This window comes from Pseudophryne corroboree, chromosome 11, assembly GCF_028390025.1.
Source record: "Pseudophryne corroboree isolate aPseCor3 chromosome 11, aPseCor3.hap2, whole genome shotgun sequence".
NCBI lineage: Eukaryota > Metazoa > Chordata > Amphibia > Anura > Myobatrachidae > Pseudophryne > Pseudophryne corroboree.
The window spans coordinates 326,268,243-326,292,952 of record NC_086454.1 but is presented as its reverse complement, the minus strand read 5'-3'; the positions used below and the strand labels follow the sequence as shown (position 1 = coordinate 326,292,952).

The following is a 24,710-nucleotide window of genomic DNA, read 5'->3' as shown; positions in this document are numbered from 1 at the left end:
AGGCTTTCCGTACATATGGTCTGGATTAAATACAATATACACAGGGACAAGCATTGCCAGAATTTGTGAGTTTTTATTGAATTCCTTGTAACACGTCTTTATCTTACGGCTATAATCATATTTATGTATTAAAATTTATGAACGTTTTTAAACCAGTCTTTTTATATTTGAATACGATCAAAATTAGACTTAAGCTCTGCTATTTGTATACATACAGGTTTTCTTTTTTTATCTACTGGGAAGTGACTACTCCCTCCCCTAGCAGCAGCTGACAGATAAACCTCCCAGTTAAAGCGCCAAAGTTTTTATCATACTAATAAATTGTTGCCCCCAATACTAGCATCTACACATCTCCCAGCAGCACCTCCCCCCCCCCCCCCCCCGATCCCTCTATAGCAGCACCTGCAACACCGCATCCTCAGCAGCCCCCATTACACCAGCATTTAGCCCTATACATGCCTAGAAAAGAGGTGTTTTGATTTTTTTAGAACAAATGGTTGGACTGTTAGTCAAATTGGTGGTATCTGTTCTTACCGCTGAGCTCTCCGGAGCACAGTTAGTATTGCGCTGCTACCCTGTTCCCACCATTCACACCGGCTCCCCGCTTGTCGGCTCACCGGTGACACACTCGCCACCGGAATCTTCTGGCTCTGTTAGGAGGTGGTAGCATGCTGTGGGAGTGAGCGGTCGCCTCGGGCGACTAACAATCATCACCCTCTGGAGCTCAGTGTCCTTTCAGCGGAGATAGAGGCCATTAACCTCTCAGGGTTGGACACTACTCTCTCCCAAAGTCCCATGAAGCAGGGAGGCTGTTGCCAGCAGCCTCCCTGTGCCTAACACTAAGAAAAATAATAAAACTAGAAAAACTCCTATGGAGCTCCCCTAGCTGTGACCGGCTCCTCGGGGCACATTTTCTAAACTGAGTCTGGTATGAGGGGCATAGAGGGAGGAGTCCACACGCTGAAACACTTAAAGTGCCCATGGCTCCTAGTGGACCAGTCTATACCCCATGGTACTAATGTAGACCCCAGCATCCTCTAGGACGTAAGAGAAAATTATATTATAGCTGAAAACATTGTGTGACGCTTGTTTATTTAACACTGCTTTAAGAAACAGAAAGTCAAACATTTTTTTTACATTTATTTTCCCGCAGATGTGAAAAACATAAATGAAGTCACAGGTAGTCATAGAATACAAAACAATCTAAATATACAATATGGTTAGAAATTAGAACTATCACAATAGTATTACAAAAAAAAAAAAGATTTGCTGACATTTTACACTTGGAAAAGTGATCCGGTTCTCCGGTGTGCCGATATAAACCCCGAGTCCGCTCTGATCACTATTTGGCGGCCTGCTAACGGAAACAAATTACAGTCAGTACCTGCAAATCGTTGCACTTCGCGTCAACATGTTGTAAGTCTGTTTCACCATAACTGTATGTACTGTTCATGGCAAACACTGGTGCTCATGGGAAATCCGTTCCACGGCAGTACCTGAGAGAACTATTTGTGGGATCTATACAAATGTACTACATACGTGACCACTGTGGCCATCTGTGCACGCTGGTGCCAGTTACATGGACCGGTCTATAATACACAAGGAACTCACAATGTATATGTATCAGCTGTATATATGAGTATGTATCAGCTGCTAGTCTACAAGCCCTAGAACACAGTGACCACTTTCATTCAGCGGGCACATGTGCACTGAGCCTTAGCAGTCTATTCAGCCAATAGAAGCACTGTACAATCAGACACTCTCTAGAGTGTTATCCTACCATCTTCCAGCGGATCGTCCAGTGTTCTATGGCTAGTTAACTCAAAGTGTATTATTGCTACAAATGACTCAGCATTGTCAAATATCACTTTTTACTGTTGTTGTTTTAAATGTGGGGTATTATTCAGAGTTCTTAGCAAGCCAAAAAAGCATGCTAATGGGCAAAACCATGTGCACTGCAGGAGGGGCAGATGTAACATGTGCAGAAAGAGTTAGATTTGGGTGGTGTGTTTTCAAACTGAAATCTAAACTGCAGTGTAAAAATAAAGCCGCCAGTATTACCCTGCATAGAAACAATATATCCCACCCAAATATAACTCTCTCTGCACATGTTACATCTGCCCCACCTGCAGTGCACATGGTTTTGCCTAATTGCTAAATTTTGGTTTGCTAACGATTCTGAATAACCCCCTGGGCTCACAATTCTATACTGCAGCAGATTGTTTGCAGCTCCCAATACTATCTGCAACTGCTGTAATAACAAACCTTGTTTGCACCTTCCTCTTCCTCCACCCCTGCCTGCGTCATGAGATCAGCGATGTTTTTCTCCAGGTCGTCGATGCGAGTGCTCATATCATCAAGTGAAGTCAGTTAAAGATTACACATTCAATAATGCATACAGTCTCTCTAGAACAAATGGCTACACATCATAATATATAAAGCATACTTTGGGGACAGAAATACAGGAGTCGTAGTTCACAACTAGCACATAAGTGACAGCAAGAAACGAGTGTAATGCTCTGATCTGGGCCTAGTAGCTATAGAAGCCTGGCATAGCGCCTACAGATCACCAGTGACACTGCTATGCCGCTGTATGGGATGGAGCCGCTGGTGCAGGTGTAATCTATCTCTTCAGGGATTGGAACTGCATTAAGGAGGGGAGTACAGAACAATGATGTGTACAGTCTCCTAGGTAACTCAACTGCTCTGTACCTATCAGTGGAAGCAAAAATAAGATTTTACTCACCGGTAAATCTATTTCTCGTAGTCCGTAGTGGATGCTGGGACTCCGTAAGGACCATGGGGAATAGCGGCTCCGCAGGAGACTGGGCACAACTAAAGAAAGCTTTAGGACTACCTGGTGTGCACTGGCTCCTCCCACTATGCCCCTCCTCCAGACTTCAGTAAGGATACTGTGCCCGGAAGAGCTGACACAATAAGGAAGGATTTTGAATCCCGGGTAAGACTCATACCAGCCACACCAATCACACCGTATAACTCGTGATACAATACCCAGTTAACAGTATGATAACAACTGAGCCTCTCAACAGATGGCTCAACAATAACCCTTTAGTTAAACAATAACTATATACAAGTATTGCAGACAATCCGCACTTGGGATGGGCGCCCAGCATCCACTACGGACTACGAGAAATAGATTTACCGGTGAGTAAAATCTTATTTTCTCTGACGTCCTAAGTGGATGCTGGGACTCCGTAAGGACCATGGGGATTATACCAAAGCTCCCAAACGGGCGGGAGAGTGCGGATAACTCTGCAGCACCGAATGAGCAAACTCTAGGTCCTCCTCGGCCAGGGTATCAAACTTGTAGACTCTTGCAAGAGTGTTTGACCCCGACCAAGTAACAGCTCGGCAAAGTTGTAAAGCCGAGACCCCTCGGGCAGCCGCCCAAGAAGAGCCCACTTTTCTCGTGGAATGGGCTTTTACAGAATTAGGGTGCGGCAGTCCAGCCGCAGAATGTGCAAGTTGAATCGTGCTACAGATCCAGCGAGCAATAGTCTGCTTAGAAGCAGGAGCACCCAGCTTGTTGGGTGCATACAGGATAAATAGCGAGTCAGTTTTCCTGATTCCAGCTGTCCTGGAAACATACTTTTCAGGGCCCTGACTACATCCAGTAACTTGGAATCCTTCAAGTCCCAAGTAGCCGCAGGCACCACAATAGGTTGGTTCACATTAAAAAAATTATACCACCTTAGGAAGGAATTGGGAACGAGTCCTCAATTCCGCCTTATCCATATAAAATACAGATAAGGGCTTTTGTATGACAAAGCCGCCAATTCTGATACACGCCTGGCCGACGCCAAGGCCCACAGAATGACCACTTTCCACGTGAGGTATTATAGCTCCACGGATTTAAGTGGCTCAACCCAATGTGACTTCAGGAAATCCAACACCACGTTGAGATCCCACGGTGCCACTGGAGGCACAAACGGGGGCTGACTATGCAGTGAAGCCAGTCCAATTTTGGAAGAAAATCGATAGAGCCGAAATCTGGACCTTAATGGAACCCAATTTTAGGCCCATAGTCACCTCTGACTGTAGGAAGTGCAGAAATCGACCTAGCTGAAATTTCTCCTTTGGGGCCTTCCTGGCCTCACAGTACGCAACATATTTCCGCCATATGCGGTGATAATGGTTTGCGTTCACTTCTTTCCTAGCTTCAAATAGCGTAGGGATAACTTCCTCCGGAATTCCCTTTTCCTTCAGGATCCGGCGTTCAACCGCCATGCCGTCAACGCAGCCGCGGTACGTCTTGGAACAGACAGGCCCCCTGCTGCAGCAGGTCCTGTCTGAGCGGCAGAGGCCATGGGTCCTCGGAGATCATTTCTTGGAGTTCTGGTTACCAAGCTCTTCTTGGCCAACCCGGAACAATGAGTATAGTTCTTACTCCTCTCCTCCTTATTATTCTCATTACCCTGGGTAAGAGAGGCAAAGAAGGGAACACATACACCGACTGGTACACCCACGGTGCTACCAGAGCGTCCACAGCTATCGCCTGAGGGTCCTTGACCTGGCGCAATATCTTTGTAACTTTTAGTTGAGGCGGGACGCCATCATGTCCACCTGTGGCCTTTCCCAACGGTGTACAATCATTTGGAAAACTTCTGGATGAAGTCCCCACTCTCCCGGGTGGAGGTTTCTTAGTTGTCCACTCCGGGAATGAACACTGCTGACAGTGCTAACACATGATTTTCCGCCCATCGGAGAATCCTTGTGGCTTCTGCCATCGCCATCCTGCTTCTTGTGCCGCCCTGTCGGTTTACATGAGCGACCGCCGTGATGTTGTCTGACTGGATCAGCACCGGCCGGTGTTGAAGCAGGGGTCTAGCCTGACTTAGGGCATTGTAAATGGCCCTCAGTTCCAGAATATTTATGTGTAGGGAAGTCTCCTGACTTTTCCATAGCCTTGGAAGTTCCTTCCCTGTGTGACTGCCCCCCAGCCTCGAAGGCTGGCATCCGTGGTCACCAGGACCCAGTCCTGTATGCCGAATCTGCGGCCCCCTAGAAGATGAGCACTCTGCAGCCACCACAACAGCGACACCCTGACCCTTGGAGACAGGGTTATCCGCCGATGCATCTGAAGATGCGACCCGGACCACTTGATCAACAGATACCACTGGAAAATCCTTGCATGGGACCTGGCGAATGGAATTTCTTCGTAAGAAGCTACCATCTTTCCCAGGGCTCGCGTGCATTGATGCACCGACACCTGTATACGTATTAGGAGGTCTCGGTCTAGAGACAACAACTCCTTGGACTTCTCCTCCGGGAGAAACCCTTTTTATCCTGTTCTGTGTCCAGAACCATACCCAGGAACAGTAGACGCATCGTAGGAACCAGCTGCGACTTTGGAATATTCAGAATCCAGCCGTGCTGTTGTAGCACTTCCCGAGATAGTGCTACTCCGACGAACAACTGCTCCCTGGACCTCGCCTTTATAAGGAGATCGTCCAAGTACGGGATAATTATTTCGGCCATTACCTTGGTAAATACCTCGGTGCCAGGGACAGACCAACGGCAACGTCTGGAATTGGTAATGACAATCCTGTACCACAATATTGAGGTACTCCTGGTGAAGAGGGTAAATAGGGACATGCAGGTAATCATCCTTGATGTCCAGTGATACCATGAAATTCTCCGGGCTTGCAATAATCGCCCTGAGCGATTCCATTTTGAACTTGAACCTTCGTATATAAGTGTTCAAGGCTTTCAATTTTAGAATGGGTCTCACCGAACCGTCTGGTTTCGGTACCACAACATTTTGGAATAGTAACCCCGGCCTTGTTGAAGGAGGGGTACCTTGCTTTCACCTGCTGGAAGTACAGCTTGTGAATTGCCGCCAGTACTACCTTTCTCCGAGGGCAGCCGGCAAGGCTGATGTGAGGTAACGGCGAGGGGGAGTCGCCTCGAACTCCAGCCTGTATCCCTGTGATACTATTTGCAGAACCTAGAGATCCACCTGTGGGCAAACCCACTGGTTCCTGAGACGCGCCCCTACCGCACCCGTCTCCACCTGTGGAGCCCCAGCGTCATGCGGTGGACTCAGAGGAAGCGGGGGAAGATTTTTGATCCTGGGAACTGGCTGCTGGTGCAGCTTTTTTCCTTCTTCCCTTGTCTGTGCAGAAAGGAAGCGCCTTTGACCCGCTTGCTTTTCTGAAGCCGAAAGGACTGTACCTGAAAATACGGTGCTTTCTTAGGCTGTTAGGAAACCTGAGGTAAAAAAATTTCTTCCCAGCTGTTGCTGTGGATACGAGGTCCCAGAGACCATCCCCAAACAATTCCTCACCCTTATAAGGCAGAATCTCCATGTGCCTTTTACAGGCAGCATCACCTGTCCACTGCCGGGTTTCTAATACCCTCCTGGCAGAATGGACATTGCATTAATTCTGGATGCCAGCCGGCAAATATCCCTCTGTGCATCCTTTATATATAAGACAACGTCTTAAATATGCTCAATGTTAGCAAAATATTATCCCTGTCTTAGCGTATTAATATTATCTGACAGGGTATCAGACCACGCTGCAGCAGCCCTATTTATGCTGAGGCAATTGCAGGTCTCAGTATATAACCTGAGTGTGTAAATACAGACTTCAGGATCGCCTCCTGCTTTTTATCAGCAGGTTCCTTCAAGGTGGCCGTATCCTAAGACGGCAGTGCCACCTTTTGACAAACGTGTGAGCGCCTTATCCACCCTACGGGATATCTCCCAACGTGACCTATCCTCTGGCGGGAAAGGGTACGCCATCAGTAACTTTTTAGAAATTACCAGTTTCTTATCGGGGGAACCCACGCTCTTTACACACTTCATTCACTCATCTGATGGGGGAACAAAACACTGGCTGCTTTTTCTCCCCAAAAATAAAACCCCTTTTATGTGGTACTTGGGTTCATGTCAGAAAATGCGTAACACATTTTTCATTGCCGAGATCATGTAACGGATGTTCCTAGTGGATTGTGTATATGTCTCAACCTCGTCGCCACTGGAGTCAGACTCCGTGTCGACATCTGTGTCTGCCATCTGAGGTAACGGGCGTTTTTTGAGCCCCTGATGGCCTTTGAGACGCCTGGGCAGGCGCGGGCTGAGAAGTCGGCTGTCCCACAGCTGTTACGTCATCCAGCCTTTTATGTAAGGAGTTGACACTGTCGGTTAATACCTTCCACCTATCCATCCACTCTGGTGTCGGCCCCACAGGGGGCGACATCCCATTTATCGGCCTCTGCTCCGCCTCCACGTAACCTTCCTCATCCAACATGAGGACACAGCCGTACCGACACACCGCACACACACAGGGAATGCTCTGACTGAGGACAGGACCCCACAAAGTCCTTTGGGGAGACAGAGAGAGAGTATGCCAGCACACACCAGAGCGCTATATAATGCAGGGATTAACACTATAACTGAGTAATTTTTCCCCAAATAGCTGCTTGTATACATATATTGCGCCTAAATTTAGTGCCCCCCCCCTCTCTTTTTAACCCTTTGAGCCTGAAAACTACAGGGGAGAGCCTGGGGAGCTATCTTCCAGCTGCACTGTGAAGATAAAATGGCGCCAGTGTGCTGAGGGAGAAGCCCCACCCCTTTTTCAACTGACTTTCTCCCGCTTTTTCTGGAATACTGGTAGGGGTAATTTTACATCTATATAGCCTCTAGGACTATATATGATGTAGATTTGCCAGCCAAGGTGTCATATATTGCCCTCAGGGCGCCCCCCCCCCCCAGCGCCCTGCACCCATCAGTGACCGGAGTGTGAGGTGTACATGAGAAGCAATGGCGCACAGCTGCAGTGCTGTGCGCTACCTTGGTGAAGACCGAAGTCTTCTGCCGCCGATTTTCCGGACTCTTCATGCTTCTGGCTCTGTAAGGGGGATGGCGGCGTGGCTCCGGGAACGAACACCAAGGTCGGGTCCTGCGGTCGATCCCTCTGGAGCTAATGGTGTCCAGTAGCCTAAGAAGCCCAAGCTAGCTGCAAGCAGGTAGGTTCGCTTCTTCTCCCCTTAGTCACTCGTAGCAGTGAGTCTGTTGCCAGCAGATCTCACTGTAAAATAAAAAACCTAAATATACTTTCTTTCTAGGAGCTCAGGAGAGCCCCTAGTGGGCATCCAGCTCAGCCGGGCACAGGATTCTAACTGGGGGAGGGGCATAGTGGGAGGAGCCAGTGCACACCAGGTAGTCCTAAAGCTTTCTTTAGTTGTGCCCAGTCTCCTGCGGAGCCGCTATTCCCCATGGTCCTTACGGAGTCCCAGCACCCACTTAGGACGTCAGAGAAACAAACATGCCGAATTTACCTTTTCAGGCTTAGGCTCCAGGTTTGCAGCCATTGTCTAAGGCTTGTAAGATTTGTCTTGTGCTAGTTGTGATAGAGGCGAACAATAAGGAAAGGGTTGGGGCTGTAATGCTGGCAGTCGAGATCCCGGCCGACAGAATGCCGGCAGGGTTGGCGAATGCAACAGAGCCCCTTGCGCGCTCGCCACAGGTTCTAGTGTTCATTCTAGCACCCTGCACCTTTCAAATCCTGTGCAGTTCCTCTTTCCTGCCTGGGGTGTCGCTCTCTGCTCTGGTGCTTCTCAGCACACTGGTCTGTATCACAGCACTGAGTAACAGATCAGAGTGTGCTGAGAAGCATCACAGCAGACAGTGACACCACAGGCAGGAAAGAGGAACTGCACGGATTTTAAAAGGTGCAGGGTGCTAGAATGAACACTAGGTTCTATTCCGACTCTATGGGTGTCGTGGACACCCTCAAGTGGGAATAATCCCTGTTAGCATTCTCAGCAGTCGGGATTCCAGCATCGGTATCCTGACCACTGGGATCCCGACCGCCGGCATATCAACTGCATCCCGAAGGAAATACTCCATCACACTTTCCTATTTAACAATGCAAGTAGAACACTGAATAACGCATTTTACGAGGGTGGTTCAGTAAGTAAGGTAGAAGACCTCTCACATGTGTAATGTTCTCTATTTCATTCTAATTTCCCACCAGTTCAGAGCAGGTAGACAATGGCTCCCCCTCACGGCCATTAGACTGCCCCTCATATCATTCATACTGTCTCAGGTGTACGGTAGCAAGGTTGGCAGAAACATGGTCACACATTGAGGCGAGTTGTAGGATAAGATTTCTGCCTCTAAGGGAAACACAGCAGCAGCAGAAATTCATCACCAACTTGTTGAGGTGTACGGTGATAACGTGATGTCACAAAAAACAGGTTTGGGATTGGTGTACGCCTTTGCTAATGGCAGGACAGACATTGATGATGAGCAGCGATCCAGTCAGCCAAGCACGTCCACCACAGATGACAATTTGTGATGCCCTGACCGAGTGATTTCCATCTCTTTGGACCTGACGGAAAGGCGATTTGCAAACAACTGAGAAGTTCAGCGAGCCATCATGTCCTGGCTTCAGGCACTTGACACAGATTTATTTTATGCCGGGATGGATGTCTTGGTGTAATGTTGGAACAGTTGCTTAGATAAGTATGGGGACTACGTGGAAAATAATCTGTACCAAGGCCATACTATTGATTATACATCTATGTGCGAGGTGAACACATTTACGCAATGAGAGGTCTTACTGAATCACCCTCGTACATTCACTCCTCACATAGGAACATTTTAACCGTTAAGTATTATTGTTCTTTTAAATTAAAAGCGGGTGCACAACTACTGAGGGCGGACAGCAGTGTGAAAGCGAGAAGCTTAATACCAACTATTCAGAAGGATATTTCTCCCAATAATCTGATCGGACATGGTCTGGAACTTGTCCTGCATTTGTTGAAGCAAATTCTGGACCTGTACAGAGAAATGACGTCAGTAGCACACACACACATAGCTTTTTTGGAAGCATACATTATACAGGACTCTCTTACTAGTAATGCTGGGAGGACAGGCGAGGGGGGTACATGCAGCCCCCCAGTATAACGAGTAGTCTGTAGCCCCTGATGGACCCACACTGAGGAGAGGACAGGTGATGGGGTACATACAGCCTCCCCCGAGTATAACGAGTAGTCTGTAGCCCCTGATGGACCCACACTGAGGAGAGGACAGGTGATGGGGTACATACAGACCCCCTGTATGAGTAGTCTGTAGCCCCTGATGGACCCACACTGAGGGGAGTACAGGTGAGGGGGTACATACAGGGTTGTGTCTATGTCACCTTCGTGCTAAGGACCTGGACGTGACAAAACGAGAGGGCAGGAGAGAACTTTTGCCCTTACAGTACCTAAATGTCTTCTTCGTTCACCGTTCGTTTAGGGGATTTTTTTTTTCTATGCAGCACTGGATCCTCGCAGGCTCGGTGTCTCAATCCGCTCGCCACACTTTACTATTCCAAATAGATTGTGACATGGACCCAGGGGGTTATGGGAAAGGTCCTCTCCACGAAGAGAAACTAGACGCTACCGTACATACAGGCCCCAGTATAATGAGCAGTCTGTAGCCCCTGATGGACCCACACTGAGGAGAGTACAGGTGAGGGGGTACATACAGCCTCCCCCCAGTATAATGAGCAGTCGGTAGCCCCTGACGGGCCCACACTGAGGAGAGTACAGGTGAGGGGGTACATACAGCCTCCCCCCAGTATAATGAGTAGTCTGTAGCCCCTGACGGGCCCACACTGAGGAGAGTACAGGTGAGGGGATACATACAGCCTCCCCCCAGTATAATGAGCAGTCTGTAGCCCCTGACGGGCCCACACTGAGGAGAGTACAGGTGAGGGGGTACATACAGCCTCCCCCCAGTATAATGAGCAGTCTGTAGCCCCTGACGGGCCCACACTGAGGAGAGTACAGGTGAGGGGGTACATACAGCCTCCCCCCAGTATAATGAGTAGTCTGTAGCCCCTGATGGACCCACACCGAGGGGAGTACAGGTGAGGGGGTACATACAGCCTCCCCCCAGTATAATGAGTAGTCTGTAGCCCCTGATGGACCCACACTGAGGGGAGTACAGGTGAGGGGGTACATACAGCTCCCAGTATAATGAGTAGTCTGTAGCCCCTGATGGACCCACACTGAGGAGAGTACAGGTGAGGGGGTACATACAGCCTCCCCCCAGTATAATGAGTAGTCTGTAGCCCCTGACGGGCCCACACTGAGGAGAGTACAGGTGAGGGGATACATACAGCCTCCCCCCAGTATAATGAGTAGTCTGTAGCCCCTGACGGGCCCACACTGAGGAGAGTACAGGTGAGGGGGTACATACAGCCTCCCCCCAGTATAATGAGCAGTCTGTAGCCCCTGATGGACCCACACTGAGGAGAGGGCAGGTGAGGGGGTACATACAGCCCCCAGTATAATGAGTAGTCTGTAGCCCCTGATGGACCCACACTGAGGAGAGGGCAGGTGAGGGGGTACATACAGCTCCCAGTATAATGAGTAGTCTGTAGCCCCTGATGTACCCACACTGAAGGGAGTACAGGTGAGGGGGTACATACAGCCTCCCCCCAGTATAATGAGTAGTCTGTAGCCCCTGATGTACCCACACTGAGGAGAGTACAGGTGAGGGGGGTACATACAGCTCCCAGTATAATGAGTAGTCTGTAGCCCCTGATGGACCCACACTGAGGGGAGTACAGGTGAGGGGGGTACATACAGCTCCCAGTATAATGAGTAGTCTGTAGCCCCTGATGGACCCCCACTGAGGGGAGTACAGGTGAGGGGGGTACACACAGCTCCCAGTATAATGAGTAGTCTGTAGCCCCTGATGGACCCACACTGAGGAGAGGACAGGTGAGGGGGGTACATACAGCTCCCAGTATAATGAGCAGTCTGTAGCCCCTGATGGACCCACACTGAGGAGAGTACAGGTGAGGGGGTACATACAGCCTCCCCCCAGTATAATGAGTAGTCTGTAGCCCCTGATGGACCCACACTGAGGGGAGTATAGGTGAGGGGGTACATACAGCTCCCAGTATAATGAGTAGTCTGTAGCCCCTGATGGACCCACACTGAGGGGAGTACAGGTGATGATGGGGTACATACAGACCAGCTCTGTGGCCCTCACATTTAAGAGCTGGGGATACACACATCCGCCTCTCCCTGAATACGGGTCACTGTAGGCCCCGGACACCACGGCGGAGTTCCCCGTCCCCCAAGCTCCGCACTCACCACCTCGGTCAGGTCCTGAACGGTTTTAGGGTCGGTCTCCGACATCCCGTTCTACTCAGTCACCAGCAATGCACAACCAGCTCACCCGCAGCGGCCGCGCTGAGATCTCGCGAGAAGCCGCGCAATACCGTGCACGCTTATCACATGCCCTGCCGGCCAATCACAGGGGAGGACGCCGCTGCCGCTGGCTGGTTTCCGGGTGTGACTCGCAACGGTACTTTGGTTACCATGGAGACAGAAGCGAGTGACGTCAGTCGCAGCGCTCGCTTGGGCAGGACTTGGGTCACAGAAAATCGGGACACTCAGTTCAAGTTGTTATTATAGATACTGGTAGCACCAGTCTCTCCTGCAGTGCTGCACAGAGACATGGTAAACCACAGGAGCTTACACTCTACATCACAATTGCTAACAGACCCTGGTGTTGAAAACTGTCCCTGAAAATGTCCCTATTTTTCAGTAATGACCAACAGCACTGTGCAACTCCTCTATATCCCCATGGTAACCATCTGCTCACCAGTCAGAAAATGCCTCATAGTCAGCTAGAGCAGTAAGGAGGAGATGATGGGGGTTGTAGTACTCCAGGGTGCGCGGAGATGGTGCCGTGTCGTGTGTAACTTGCCTGTAGACACCTGGAATATATGTTATGCTGCATGGATAAGGAGGAGTAACCGTTCTCACTTCCTGCAATTTAGGACTCTTGTCCCTGGCTGATGGATGTTGGGCAGTGTGTCCCAGTCACCACCAGTGGTGCCGAGAGAGAGGGGGGGGGAGAGGGTACAAATTACCACACCTCCTGTGATTAGGCCACGCCCCTTGAAAAGTACCTGGGCCGATCCCGGCTCTTGACTTCCCTGGTTACTGGCTCTCTCTGCACATGTCACATCTTCCCCACCTGCAGTGCACATGGTTTTGCCCATTAGAGAACAATCTTGCTGCTACGATCAGAGCTGAATTAGGCCCCGTGAGTATTCATGAGTACTAATTAGAGTGTGACCATCCAACGTACAGACAAGGACATGCCCGATCAGTCAGTACATTGACCCTGACTGAACACCTGAGCTCAGCCTCTCAGGAACTCCTATCCACACTGGTCCTGATTGAGATTGCTGCATATGCCTGATGGTTTATGTACTAATCCGATGGTGTCACCAATCACTTGTAACCTTCACTCCACCCCAGTTATGTGTGACCTTCACTCCACACCAGTCGCGTGTCACCTTCACTCCACGCCAGTCGTGTGTCACCTTCACTCCACACCAGTCGTGTGTCACCTTCACTCCACGCCAGTCGCGTGTCACCTTCACTCCACGCCAGTCGTGTGTCACCTTCACTCCACACCAGTCGTGTGTCACCTTCACTCCACACCAGTCATGTGTTCCCTTCACTCCACACCAGTCGCGTGTCACCTTCACTCCACGCCAGTCGTGTGTCACCTTCACTCCACACCAGTCGTGTGTCACCTTCACTCCACGCCAGTCGTGTGTCACCTTCACTCCACACCAGTCGTGTGTCACCTTCACTCCACGCCAGTCGTGTGTCACCTTCACTCCACACCAGTCATGTGTTCCCTTCACTCCACACCAGTCATGTGTTCCCTTCACTCCACACCAGTCGTGTGTCACCTTCACTCCACGCCAGTCGTGTGTCACCTTCACTCCACGCCAGTCGTGTGTCACCTTCACTCCACACCAGTCGTGTGTTCGCTACACTTCAAGACAGTCATGTATCCCCCACAATCCACGCCAGTTATGTGTTCCCTACACTCCACACCAGTCATGTATCCCCTACACTCCACACCAGTCATGTGTTCCCTACACTCCACGCCAATCATGTATCCCCTACACTCCACACCAGTCATGTGTTCCCTACACTCAACGCCAATCATGTATCCCCTACACTCAACGCCAGTCATGTGTTCCCTACACTCCACGCCAGTCATGTGTTCCCTACACTCCACGCCAATCATGTATCCCCTACACTCCACACCAGTCATGTGTTCCCTACACTCCATACCAGTCATGTATCCCCTACACTCCACACCAGTCATGTGTTCCCTACACTCCACGCCAATCATGTATCCCCTACACTCCATGCCAGTCATGTGTTCCCTACACTCCACGCCAGTCATGTGTTCCCTACACTCCACGCCAGTCATGTATCCCCTACACTCCACACCAGTCATGTGTTCCCTACACTCCACGCCAGTCATGTGTTCCCTACACTCCACGCCAGTCATGTATCCCCTACACTCCACGCCAGTCATGTATCCCCTACACTCCACGCCAGTCATGTGTTCCCTACACTACACGCCAGTCATGTATCCCCTACACTCCACACCAGTCATGTGTTCCCTACACTCCATGCCAATCATGTATCCCCTACACTCCACACCAGTCATGTGTTCCCTACACTCCACGCCAATCATGTACCCCCTACACTCCACGCCAGTCATGTGTTCCCTACACTCCACGCCAGTCATGTATCCCCTACACTCCACGCCAGTCATGTATCCCCTACACTCCACGCCAGTCATGTATCCCCTACACTCCACACCAGTCATGTTTGACCATCACTCCATGCCAGTCATGTGTGACCTTCACTCCACGCCAGTTGTGTTTGACCTTCACTCCAAGACAGTCTTTTTTGACCCTCAACCCGCGCCAGTCGTGTGTGACCTCACTCCACATACGTAGTGTGTCACCTTTACTTCACTCCAGTCGTGTACCCTTCAGTCCACACCAATCGTGACACCTTCACTCCACACTTGTCATCGGTCACCTTTAGTCCATGTCATTCATGTGTCACCTTCATTCCACGCCAATCATGTGTCACCTTCAGTCCATGCCAATCATGCCACCTTCACTCCACACCACTCACGTGTCACCTACACTCCACACCAATCATTTGTCACCTTCACTTCATGCCAATCATGTGTCACCTTCATTCAATGCTAATAATTTCACCTTCACTCCATGCCAATCATGTGTCACTTTCAGTGCATGTCAACTATATCACATTCACTCCATGCTAGTCATGTGTCACCTTCAGTCCATGCCAACCATGTCACCTTCACTCCACGCCAATCGTGTTTTCTTCACTCCTTGCCAATCATGTTTCACCTTCAGTCCATGCCAATCATATGTCACTTTCAGTCAGTGCCAGCCATGTCGCCTACACTTCATACCAATCATGTGTCACCTTCACTCTATGCCAATCATGTATCACCTTCAGTCCATGCCAATCATGTCACCTTAACTCCACACAAGTCATGTGCCACCTTCAATCCAGACCAATCATGTCACCTTCACTGCATGCCAATCATGTGTCACCTTCAGTCCATGCCAATCATGTCACCTTCACTCCATGTCAGTCATGTGTCACCTGCACTACACGCCAATCATGTGTCACCTTCACTCCATGCCAATCATGTGTCACCTTCACTCCAAGTCAGTCATGTGTCACCTTCAGTACATGCCAATCATGCCACCTTTACTCCATGCCAATCATGTGTCACCTTCACTCCATGCCAATCATGTGTCACCTTCACTCCAAGTCAGTCACGTGTCACCTTCAGTCCATGCCAATCATGCCAACTTTACTCCATGCCAGTCATGTGTCACCTTCACTCCATTCCAATCATGTCGATCATGTGCCAACACGAGAAAGAGATGAAGTAAGAGAGGAAGTGAGAAAGGGAAGGGTAGCTCTGTAGAGAAAAAGGAGAAAGAGAAAGAGAAAAGCCAGGACATCATCTAGTATTAATTAGAGATGTACAGGTTCTGACTTAGGGCCGAATTCAGACCTGAATGCAGCAGCAAAATTGTTCTCTAATGGGCAAAACCATGTGCACTGCAGGTGGGGCAGATATAACATTTGCAGAAAGAGTTAGATTTGGGTGGGTTATATTGTTTCTGTGCAGGGTAAATACTGGCTGCTTTATTTTTACACTGCAAATTACTGTAGATTTCAGTTTGAACACAACCCACCCAAATCAGAAGCTACGGTACACACTGAAAGACCGAAAGATTGAAAGACCGAAAGAGAAAATCTTTCACTTTCAGCTCCCTGTTCCTGACTCAACGATCTAGAGCAGTGATTTTCAACCTTTTTTTACTCGCGGCACACCGAACAATGGCCCTCATTCCGAGTTGATCGGTCGCAAGGCGAATTTAGCAGAGTTACACACGCTAAGCCGCCGCCTACTGGGAGTGAATCTTAGCTTCTTAAAATTGCGACCGATGTATTCGCAATATTGCGATTACTAACTACTTAGCAGTTTCAGAGTAGCTTCAGACTTACTCTGCCTGTGCGATCAGTTCAGTGCTTGTCGTTCCTGGTTGACGTCACAAACACACCCAGCGTTCGCCCAGGCACTCCCACCGTTTCTCCGGCCACTCCTGCGTTTTTTCCGGAAACGGTAGCGTTTTCAGCCACACGCCCCTGAAACGCCGTGTTTCCGCCCAGTAACACCCATTTCCTGTCAATCACATTACGTTCGCCGGAGCGATGAAAAAGCCGTGAGTAAAATTATTTTCTACATAGCAAAGTTACTTGGCGCAGTCGCAGTGCGAACATTGCGCATGCGTACTAAGCGGATTTTCATTGCGATGCGATGAAAAATACCGAGCGAACAACTCGGAATGAGGGCCAATATTTTAAAATTGCCAAGGCACACCATCAGTTCCCCACAGGAAAAAAAAAACAAAAAACACACATTGGCCCTCATAGTAAAAAAAAAAAAATCCACACATACAGTGGCCTACTCAGAAAAAACAATCACATTTCTCCCCACATAAATCATATTGCTCCCTACATAAATCTTTTTGTTCCCCACACAGTGGTGCAAGTATGCGGGTACGCTCGGGTACGGAGTACCCTTAAGAATTTGGCAGCGGGTACGCAGTACCACCTACCACACACTTTGCCATTACCACAATTATAATGTGCCCCAAAGCAACAAGACCATGGTGCTTGGCAGCATGACGGCTCCTCCCACTTTGTCAGGGTTATTGGGAGTGGGACAGTGGCTGTATTTCCCTGTTATAATGGAGGCATTACTATATATTGTTATTAAATTGGGGACATTACTATATATTTCTATTATACTGGAGGCATTACTATATATTTTTAGCCTTTCCTCCAGATTCCCCACAAAAAGGGGCTGTGTCGTGTGGCCACGCCGCCAGTGTCATGTAGCCACTCCCACTAGCAGCATGTTGTCACGCCCCCTCACAACACATGACCACGCCCATTTTTAGGCACTCAGTGCCATTAAGAAAATATTTCTACTTGCACCACTGTCCCCACATGAATTATTCACATTGTTCCCCCCCATAAATCCATAAATCCTTATTCTCCCCACATAAATCCTATTGTTCCCCACAGGAGAAAACCCCCCCAACAAATATTAGCCCCTACCGGTCAGCTGTCCTCCTCCCTGTCCCTCAGTGGCGGGGATTGTTCATAGTGGAGTGCTGCAAATACTGAGCAGTGGGCGGTCGGGCAGGTGTGGATGTGGGTGGGCAAGGAAAGCTGTGTATGCAGGCGTGAACTGGAAGATGTGTATGCAGGCGGGTGGGCTGGCTGGGTGGTGAGACGCACGACTGATCCTCTAAGAAGAGACCGGGCCAACAGTTCACTCTGAAGGTGCAGGAAGCTGCTCTGGCTCCGCGGCACACCTTGCAACTGGTCGCGGCACACTAGTGTGCCACGGCACACTGGTTGAAAAAGCCTGATCTAGAGTCTACACATGGAAAGATCTAGCCAAATCTTTCAGTCTTTCAAAGATCTTGCCTAGATGGTTTTTGGCTCCAAATTTAAATGTTTTCTTAGTGGCTAGATGACATCATCTAACCAAAATCGTTCATCGTTCTTACACACTGTGTAGACAGTGAACAATCATAAACGATCTAAGCCAAAATTGACCTTGCTGCACAGTCTATCAACGATTTTGTCATTTACCCGCGGGAGCGCGCCTAGTGAACGAACTAGCCTGTACACACACAACGATATTATCGTTCAACGACCTATCTAGCCAAAATAGTTGGCTAGATCGTCCCGTGTGTACCCAACTTAACGCTCTCTGCACATGCTATATTTGCCCCACGTGCAGTGTGCATGGTTTTGCCCACTAGAGAACAATTTTGCTGCTGCGATCAGGTCTGAATTAGGCCCTTACTCGGTTCTTAACACTAAATTAACGCAAGTTTGGATTTATCTGGATTTTTCTTATTGGCTTTACAAAACACATGAAATGCCGTTTTGAGATCTGAGTAAATCCGGGTAAATCCGAACCCGCTCGTCTTTAGCATTAATATATAGCTAATACTTTGCATGTGTTTTCTTTGTCACAGATAAGACGTTCTATATTCTTGCCTCCGATATTATAGAACCCCCCCCCAGCTTCAAGTTGTCACCTGTCCGGATCAGTCTCTATAACTATAATTAGATTATGTAGCACAAGTCTTTCCATTTCAACTATTTGAATTCAGCTACCTGGAATGTAACGGGGTAACACTCTGCAGGGAAAAGGAGCTGAATATTCTGCTCATTTAAGCAGTGAGTGAAAACAGCATGGTCTATAGATTTCTGATATATACACAAATTGTATCCGTCATCTGTGCAGCCAATGACTATAATAGGATTTCTCTATATTCCTTTTTTGCAGGGTGTACGTTCAATCAATATCCGGGAATAATACAGAAATATAACAGCGGATATAACTGGGCCAAAACATGAAACAGATCGGTACAATCATAAAGTGTGAGCTTCTGTTCGTGGACCATGGTAATACTGCAATAATATTTCTGTTTCTGTTATAGCAAATGGTTAGTAAGTCAGTAAGTACCAGTAGGTGCCCAATGCTGCAGGAACGCTTGATGGTTAATACAGTGGCATGTCCCCACCTTACACCCTAAATGTCGAGCATACCTGTGCCTGGGTGAAAAATGGGCAATAAGGGTACCACAAGAGTATGTATGCAACATGTTAGTAATACTGGGGCAGATGTATTAAGCCTGGAGAAGTGATAAAGCAGTAATAAGTGGAAGGTGATAACGCACCAGTCAATCAGCTCCTAACCGTCATTTTTCAGACCTGTAATGATTGGCTGTTGTGTTATCACCTTGCACTTATCACTGCTATATCCCTTCTCCAGGCTTAATACATCTGCCCCACTGTTCCTAGAACATATGTTTTATAAAAACTAATATAAATAGTGTGAGATTACAAATAAATGTATTACAGGTTGAGTATCCCATATCCAAATATTCCGAAATATGGAATATTCCGAAATACGGAATTTTTTGAGAGTGAGAGTGAGATAGTGAAACCTTTGTTTTCTGATGGCTCAATGCACACAAACTTTGTTTAATACACAAAGTTATTAAAAATATTGTATTAAATGACCTTCAGGCTGTGTGTATGAGGTGTATATGAAACATAAATGCATTCTGTGCTAAGACTTGGGTCTCATCGCCATGATATCTCAGTATGGTATGCAATTATTCCAAAATACGGAAATCTCCGATATCCAAAATACTTCTGGTCCCAAGCATTTTGGATAAGGGATACTCAACCTGTACTTTAAAAATGTATTGAAAACATCATAAAAAACATTCTGTAAATATAATTGTTTTTAATATACTGAATTGTAAGAAATTAGATATATACTAGGTGATTCATCGTGCCCTACGGGCGCTCTTCACATCATCGTGAGGGGCTATGCCCCCTTAACCCTTGCACGCTCTTATGGCGTGCAATAGTTGTATTATATGGAGTATTATCTCCAATCATAATTGTGTGAGTGGTTAAATATTGCACGGACAAAGGGCGTGCGAAGGTTAAGGGGTCGTAGCCCCTTGCAACGGCGTGAACAGCGCACGCAGGGCCTGGTGAATCACCTAGTAGGTGCTGTGGTTTGAGGAGTGGCGGGTGCGGGGGAGACACGGATGAGAGAGGGGGGCCGTGGAAGGGGGAGGGGTGGTTGCGGGGTGGGGCGGGTGGGGGAGGGGCTGGTGCCGTGGGTGGGGTCCGGATCTACCGCTGGTGCGGGAGGTGCTGCGGGTGGGGCGGGTGCAGGGGTGCTGCGGGTGGAGGAGGGGGTCCGGAGCCACCGTGGGTGGTGGAGGGGGGGGGGGGGGGTGCGGGTGCCGCGGATGGGGCCCGGAGGTACTGCGAATGGGGTAGGGGCGGGTAATGCTTCTCCTGCTTCTCCTCCTGGAAGCAGCTAGGCTGCTGTCCTCCCTTTGGCTCTCCCGGAGACTCGCACAGCAGCCAATCTCTAGCTCCCAGCAGCCCTTAGCGCCGGAATGCTTCGGTGCTAAGGGTTGCTGGGAGCTGTAGTTTATTTAGTGCGTCTACTTCCCTGTAATGCGTCGCGTTGGGACACCGGCGCCAACAATAGTGACTGGCTGGCAGAACTAACTGACTCGCTGAATCAATGTTAAAGGTGAGAGTGCTGTGCAGTGGCAGCGACCTGACATTACCCTCCGCGATATCACCCACTCTATCCATTACATTAGCCATCTCAGGGCTTCCAGGCCGGCAGCCTAGGTGCTGTGTTGCGGAGTCAGGGCCTCTGGGGATCTGGGTGCGGCTGTGGTGGGGAGGCACTTCTGTGACATCACACGCAGAGCAGGCTCTGGGGCTCAGAGAGTATGCGGCGCAGGGAGGGCTATGAAAGCCTTCCGTTGCGCCGCTTTCATACACATCTATGCCGGTGGCCGCAGCAGCTTTTAGTTCCATGTGCGCCGCGGCTAGGGAGCGGGGATTGTTGATGCCGGAGGGGGCAGGTGGACTGGCAGCAGGACATAGGGAGTCATTCCGACCTGAACGTAGTTGTGCTAAATTTAGCATAGCTACGATCACTTACACTGAGATGCGGGGGGACGCCTAGCACAGGGCTAGCCTGCCCCGCATGTCAGGGCCCCCCGCCCCCCCCCCGCACAAGTACAAAAGATTTTGTACTTGAAGAGTAACTCCCAGCCAGCGCAGCTCCTGCGGCTGGCCGGAAGTTACTCGTCGCTGCCCGGGTCACACAGCCGCTGCGGCCTGCCCACCTCACGGTCCGGCCACGCCTGCATTGGCCAGACCGCGGCCACAAAATGGCAGACAAACGCCGCCGGGCCGCCCAGCGACCGCCTCTGCCTGTCAATGAGGCAGAGGTGATCACTAGGCAACGACAGCCGATGGCTGTCAGCCATGTGCCGGTGCACTGCGGCACCGCCACATGTGCAGTTCTGACCTGATCGCTGCACTGTGAGGAACTGCAGCGAGCAATCAGGTCAGAATGACCCCCATAGGACGCTGCATTAAAAGTTTTCTTTTTCCCCTATCTACAGCACAGAGACTTGCTGCAGATGCAGTGGCATACCCTCCAGCTGCACCTTTTTGGCAGGTACAGTACTTTTTTTTATGGTCTGTACCGATTTTTGGCTCTCCAAACTTCCATTGAAAGTATAGGAAAAGGGGCGTGGCCACACCACTGTACCCGTAGCCACACCAATGTACCCATGGCCACGCCCCCTATTTGAATTTGTAGCGATTTTTCTGTGTAAAGTGTTGGAGGGTGTGTTGCTGCAGATGCAGTGGGCCTATTTTGGGGTGTGGGGCTGGAGCTGCAGCTCCATCAGCCCCACTGTTAATCCTGCTCTGGGAACACACAGCAGCCAATGGACAGATCCTCCCATTGGATGTAACCTGTGTGAGTGGGCGTTTCTCGCCCAATCAGCTGTGGACTGGGTGTGATAGACCGGCTGCTAACCCAATGAGAGCTCCTAGCCACGACTAGCATTAGCCACACAGTCACAGATTGACAGATCTGGGCAATTATATAGGAGATGATATGGTAATTAAATTGCCATATCCAGGAGTTTAAAAGAAAGCCAAATGCCACAAGTTTGATGCAGTCTTGCCTTCACGACCAGCGCAGAGCCGGATTAAGGGGGGGGGGAGGGGTTACAGGGGCTAAGTACCACAGCCCCCCCTGTCTCAAGGGGATCCTTGCAAGGTCCTTTGAGAAAGCTGTCTAAGGACACCGAAACGCATCAAGACGTGCTTCCCCTCTGGTCAGTGGGTCACCAAGAAAGATATTCTATTGCGGCAATTCAATGGTGGAACTTTTTCTTGCGAACGGTCCAAGCACAGAAGGTTAAAGGGACTCCTACTAAAATGCGCCTCCTTTCCATGCAGGATTAGCGCTGAATGGACTTACCTTTGAAAATTACCTGAATGGCCGGTAACTATACTCATCCTTAAGGACCTTGCAACGGTCCACGTTTGAACTATATCAGCTGAGCCGCATTATAGGTCCAAATCCAGTGGACTCTAATTACACAGGACCTTGCGAGTGAACCCATAAGTCTGACCGCACAGAGGGGTTGCTATTTTTCATTTAAACCTGCTTTAGCAAACATGCACATTGCTTATATTTCTGTATACCAATGTTATTAATTCCTGTTAGGAAGTCATAGTGTGAATTTTATTTACAGTATTAAATATAAAGTTTTAATCTAACTATTTGTTATACTATTACTGCCTATCACTTGAATTCTCAGCGCTGTTTTCTTTGTAGATCAGGATCCTACCGTACCTGGACGACTTGTTGATCCTGCAAATTCCCCAGAAATTCTCCTACGCCATCTGGATCTGACTATCCAGTTTCTGCAAGCCCACGGGTGGCTCATCAACTGGAAGAAATCTTCCCTGGTCCCTGCTCAGAGCATGGTGCACCTGGGGGCGTTGTTGGACACTCACAACCAGCGGTTGTTCTTGTCTCAGGAGAAAGTCTTGAATCTTCAGGACAGGATTCGATGCTTCCTATCTCGTCCGCAAGTGTCGATACATTCGGCAGTGCAAGTGCTAGGTCTTATGGTGTCGGCTTTCGACATGGTGGAGTGCGCTCAATTCCATTCCCGCCCTCTGCAGAAACTGATTCTTGCCAAGTGGGACGACCTGCCTCACCGTATCAGGTCTCAAATGATCTCCTTCAAATGATCTCCTTGTCTCCGGAGGTCCGTCTGTCACTGAGCTGGTGGCTTCAGGACCAACGATTGAGCAGGGGTCGTCCCTTCTGGATCTCCAACTGGGTCCTTCTGACGACGGATGCCAGTCTGAGAGGTTGGGGCGTGGTTTTGGAGCAACACTCTCTTCAGGGTCGGTGGACAAAGGAGGAGTCTCTCCTCCCGATAAACATTCTGGAATTGCGGGCGGGGCCCAGCATTTAATTTAGAACAGACCTGTTCAAGTACAGTCGGACAATGCCACCACAGTGGCATACATCAATCATCAAGGTGGCACTCGAAGCCGCATGGCAATGAGGGAAGTATCACGGATTCTTCAGTGGGCGGAACGACATCTGCCAGCCATATCGGCAGTATTCATTCCGGGGGTCCTAAACTGGGAAGCGGACTTTCTCAGTCGTTAGGACGTACACGCCGTAGAGTGCAGCCTCCATCCAGAAGTGTTTCAACTCCTCGTGGACAAGTGGGGCCTTCCAGATGTGGACTTGATGGTATTTCGACACAATCACAATGTTCCGGTCTTTGGAGCAAGGACAAGGGATCCTCAAGCAGTTCGTGGATGGACTGGTAATTCCATGGAACTTTCAGCTGCCATATGTATTCCCTCCGGTGTCACTCCTGCCCAGAGTAATAAGGAAGTTCAAGCAAGAGGGAGGAATCCTACTTCTGATTGCTCCAGCGTGGCCCAGACGGCATTGGTTCTCAGACCTTCAGGGTCTCTTGACAGAGCGTCCCCTTCTACTTCCGCAGCACCCAGACATCCTCGTTCAGGGCCCCTGTGTATATCAGGATTTAGCCCGATTGGCTTTGACGGCGTGGCTCTTGAAGCTTCCGTCTTCAGGGCCAAAGGATTTTCTGAGGCGGTCATTCAAACCATGTTGAAGGCCCGGAAATCGACTTCTGCTCGGATTTATCATAGGGTCTGGAATTCTTACTTTGCTTGGTGCACATCTAACAATCATGACGCTTACAAGTTTAGTATGGCCAAACTTTTGGCCTTTCTACAACAGGGCCTGGACTTGGGCCTACGTCTGGCCTACATCAAGGTTCATATTTCTGCCTTGTCGGTTTGGTTCCAGAGGAAAATTACAACTTTGCCTGATGTTCATACATTTACACAGGGTGTGTTGCGGATTCAACCTGCTTACGTCCCGCCTGTGGGTGGCTCCTTGGGATTTGTTGGTGGTTCTGGAGGCATTCCAAGGGTCTCCGTTTGAGCCTCTTGAATCTACAGACCATAAGTGGCTTTCTCTTAAGGTGTTGTTTCTGCTGACTATTGCCTATGCTAGACGGGTGTTGGATTTGGGTGCCTTATCTTGTAGGTCACCATATCTGCTTTTTCACCATGATCGTCCGGTTCTTAGAACTCGTCCCGGGTATTTACCTAAGGTGGTGTCTTCTTTCCACCTTAATCAGGAGATTGTGGTTCCGGCCTTTGCCTCTCCTGAATTGTCTTCCAAAGAGCGGTCTTTGAATGTGGTACGGGCTCTCCTTATCTACGTGAAGAGAACTGCCTCCATCAGGAAGTCAGATTCTCACTTTGTTCTGTTTGGTTTTCACAAA

General features: G+C 49.3%; 2 protein-coding genes across 4 annotated transcripts in view; one reads left to right on the top strand and one right to left on the bottom strand.

Moving 5' to 3' along the window:
• Positions 1 to 1,075: 1,075 nt before the first annotated feature.
• Positions 1,076 to 12,265, bottom strand: HSBP1 (heat shock factor binding protein 1). Of its 2 annotated transcripts, none has more exons than XM_063945724.1 (4): positions 12,127 to 12,265; positions 9,745 to 9,811; positions 2,266 to 2,360; positions 1,076 to 1,354 (listed from the first exon to the last, which is right to left on the bottom strand). In XM_063945724.1, the coding sequence occupies exons 1-4, from the start codon at positions 12,169 to 12,171 to the stop codon at positions 1,343 to 1,345; spliced, it is 219 nt and encodes a 72-aa protein (XP_063801794.1). In that variant the 5' UTR covers positions 12,172 to 12,265; the 3' UTR covers positions 1,076 to 1,342. The 2 variants fall into 2 exon arrangements, with proteins under 2 accessions (XP_063801794.1, XP_063801793.1); XM_063945723.1 differs by having other exon boundaries at positions 1,126 to 1,357; positions 12,127 to 12,258.
• An 82-nt stretch (positions 12,266 to 12,347) lies between these two features.
• Positions 12,348 to 24,710, top strand: part of LOC134969637 (solute carrier family 66 member 2-like) — a 223,208-nt gene continuing 210,845 nt past the window's right edge. The window contains exons 1-3 of one of the 2 annotated variants that reach the window (XM_063945720.1): positions 12,348 to 12,495; positions 18,480 to 18,684; positions 18,794 to 18,912. The gene's annotated coding sequence lies outside the window, so the exon portion shown is untranslated. The remainder of the gene's footprint in view (positions 12,496 to 18,479; positions 18,685 to 18,793; positions 18,913 to 24,710) is intronic. The other variant, XM_063945721.1, reaches the window with a different exon arrangement.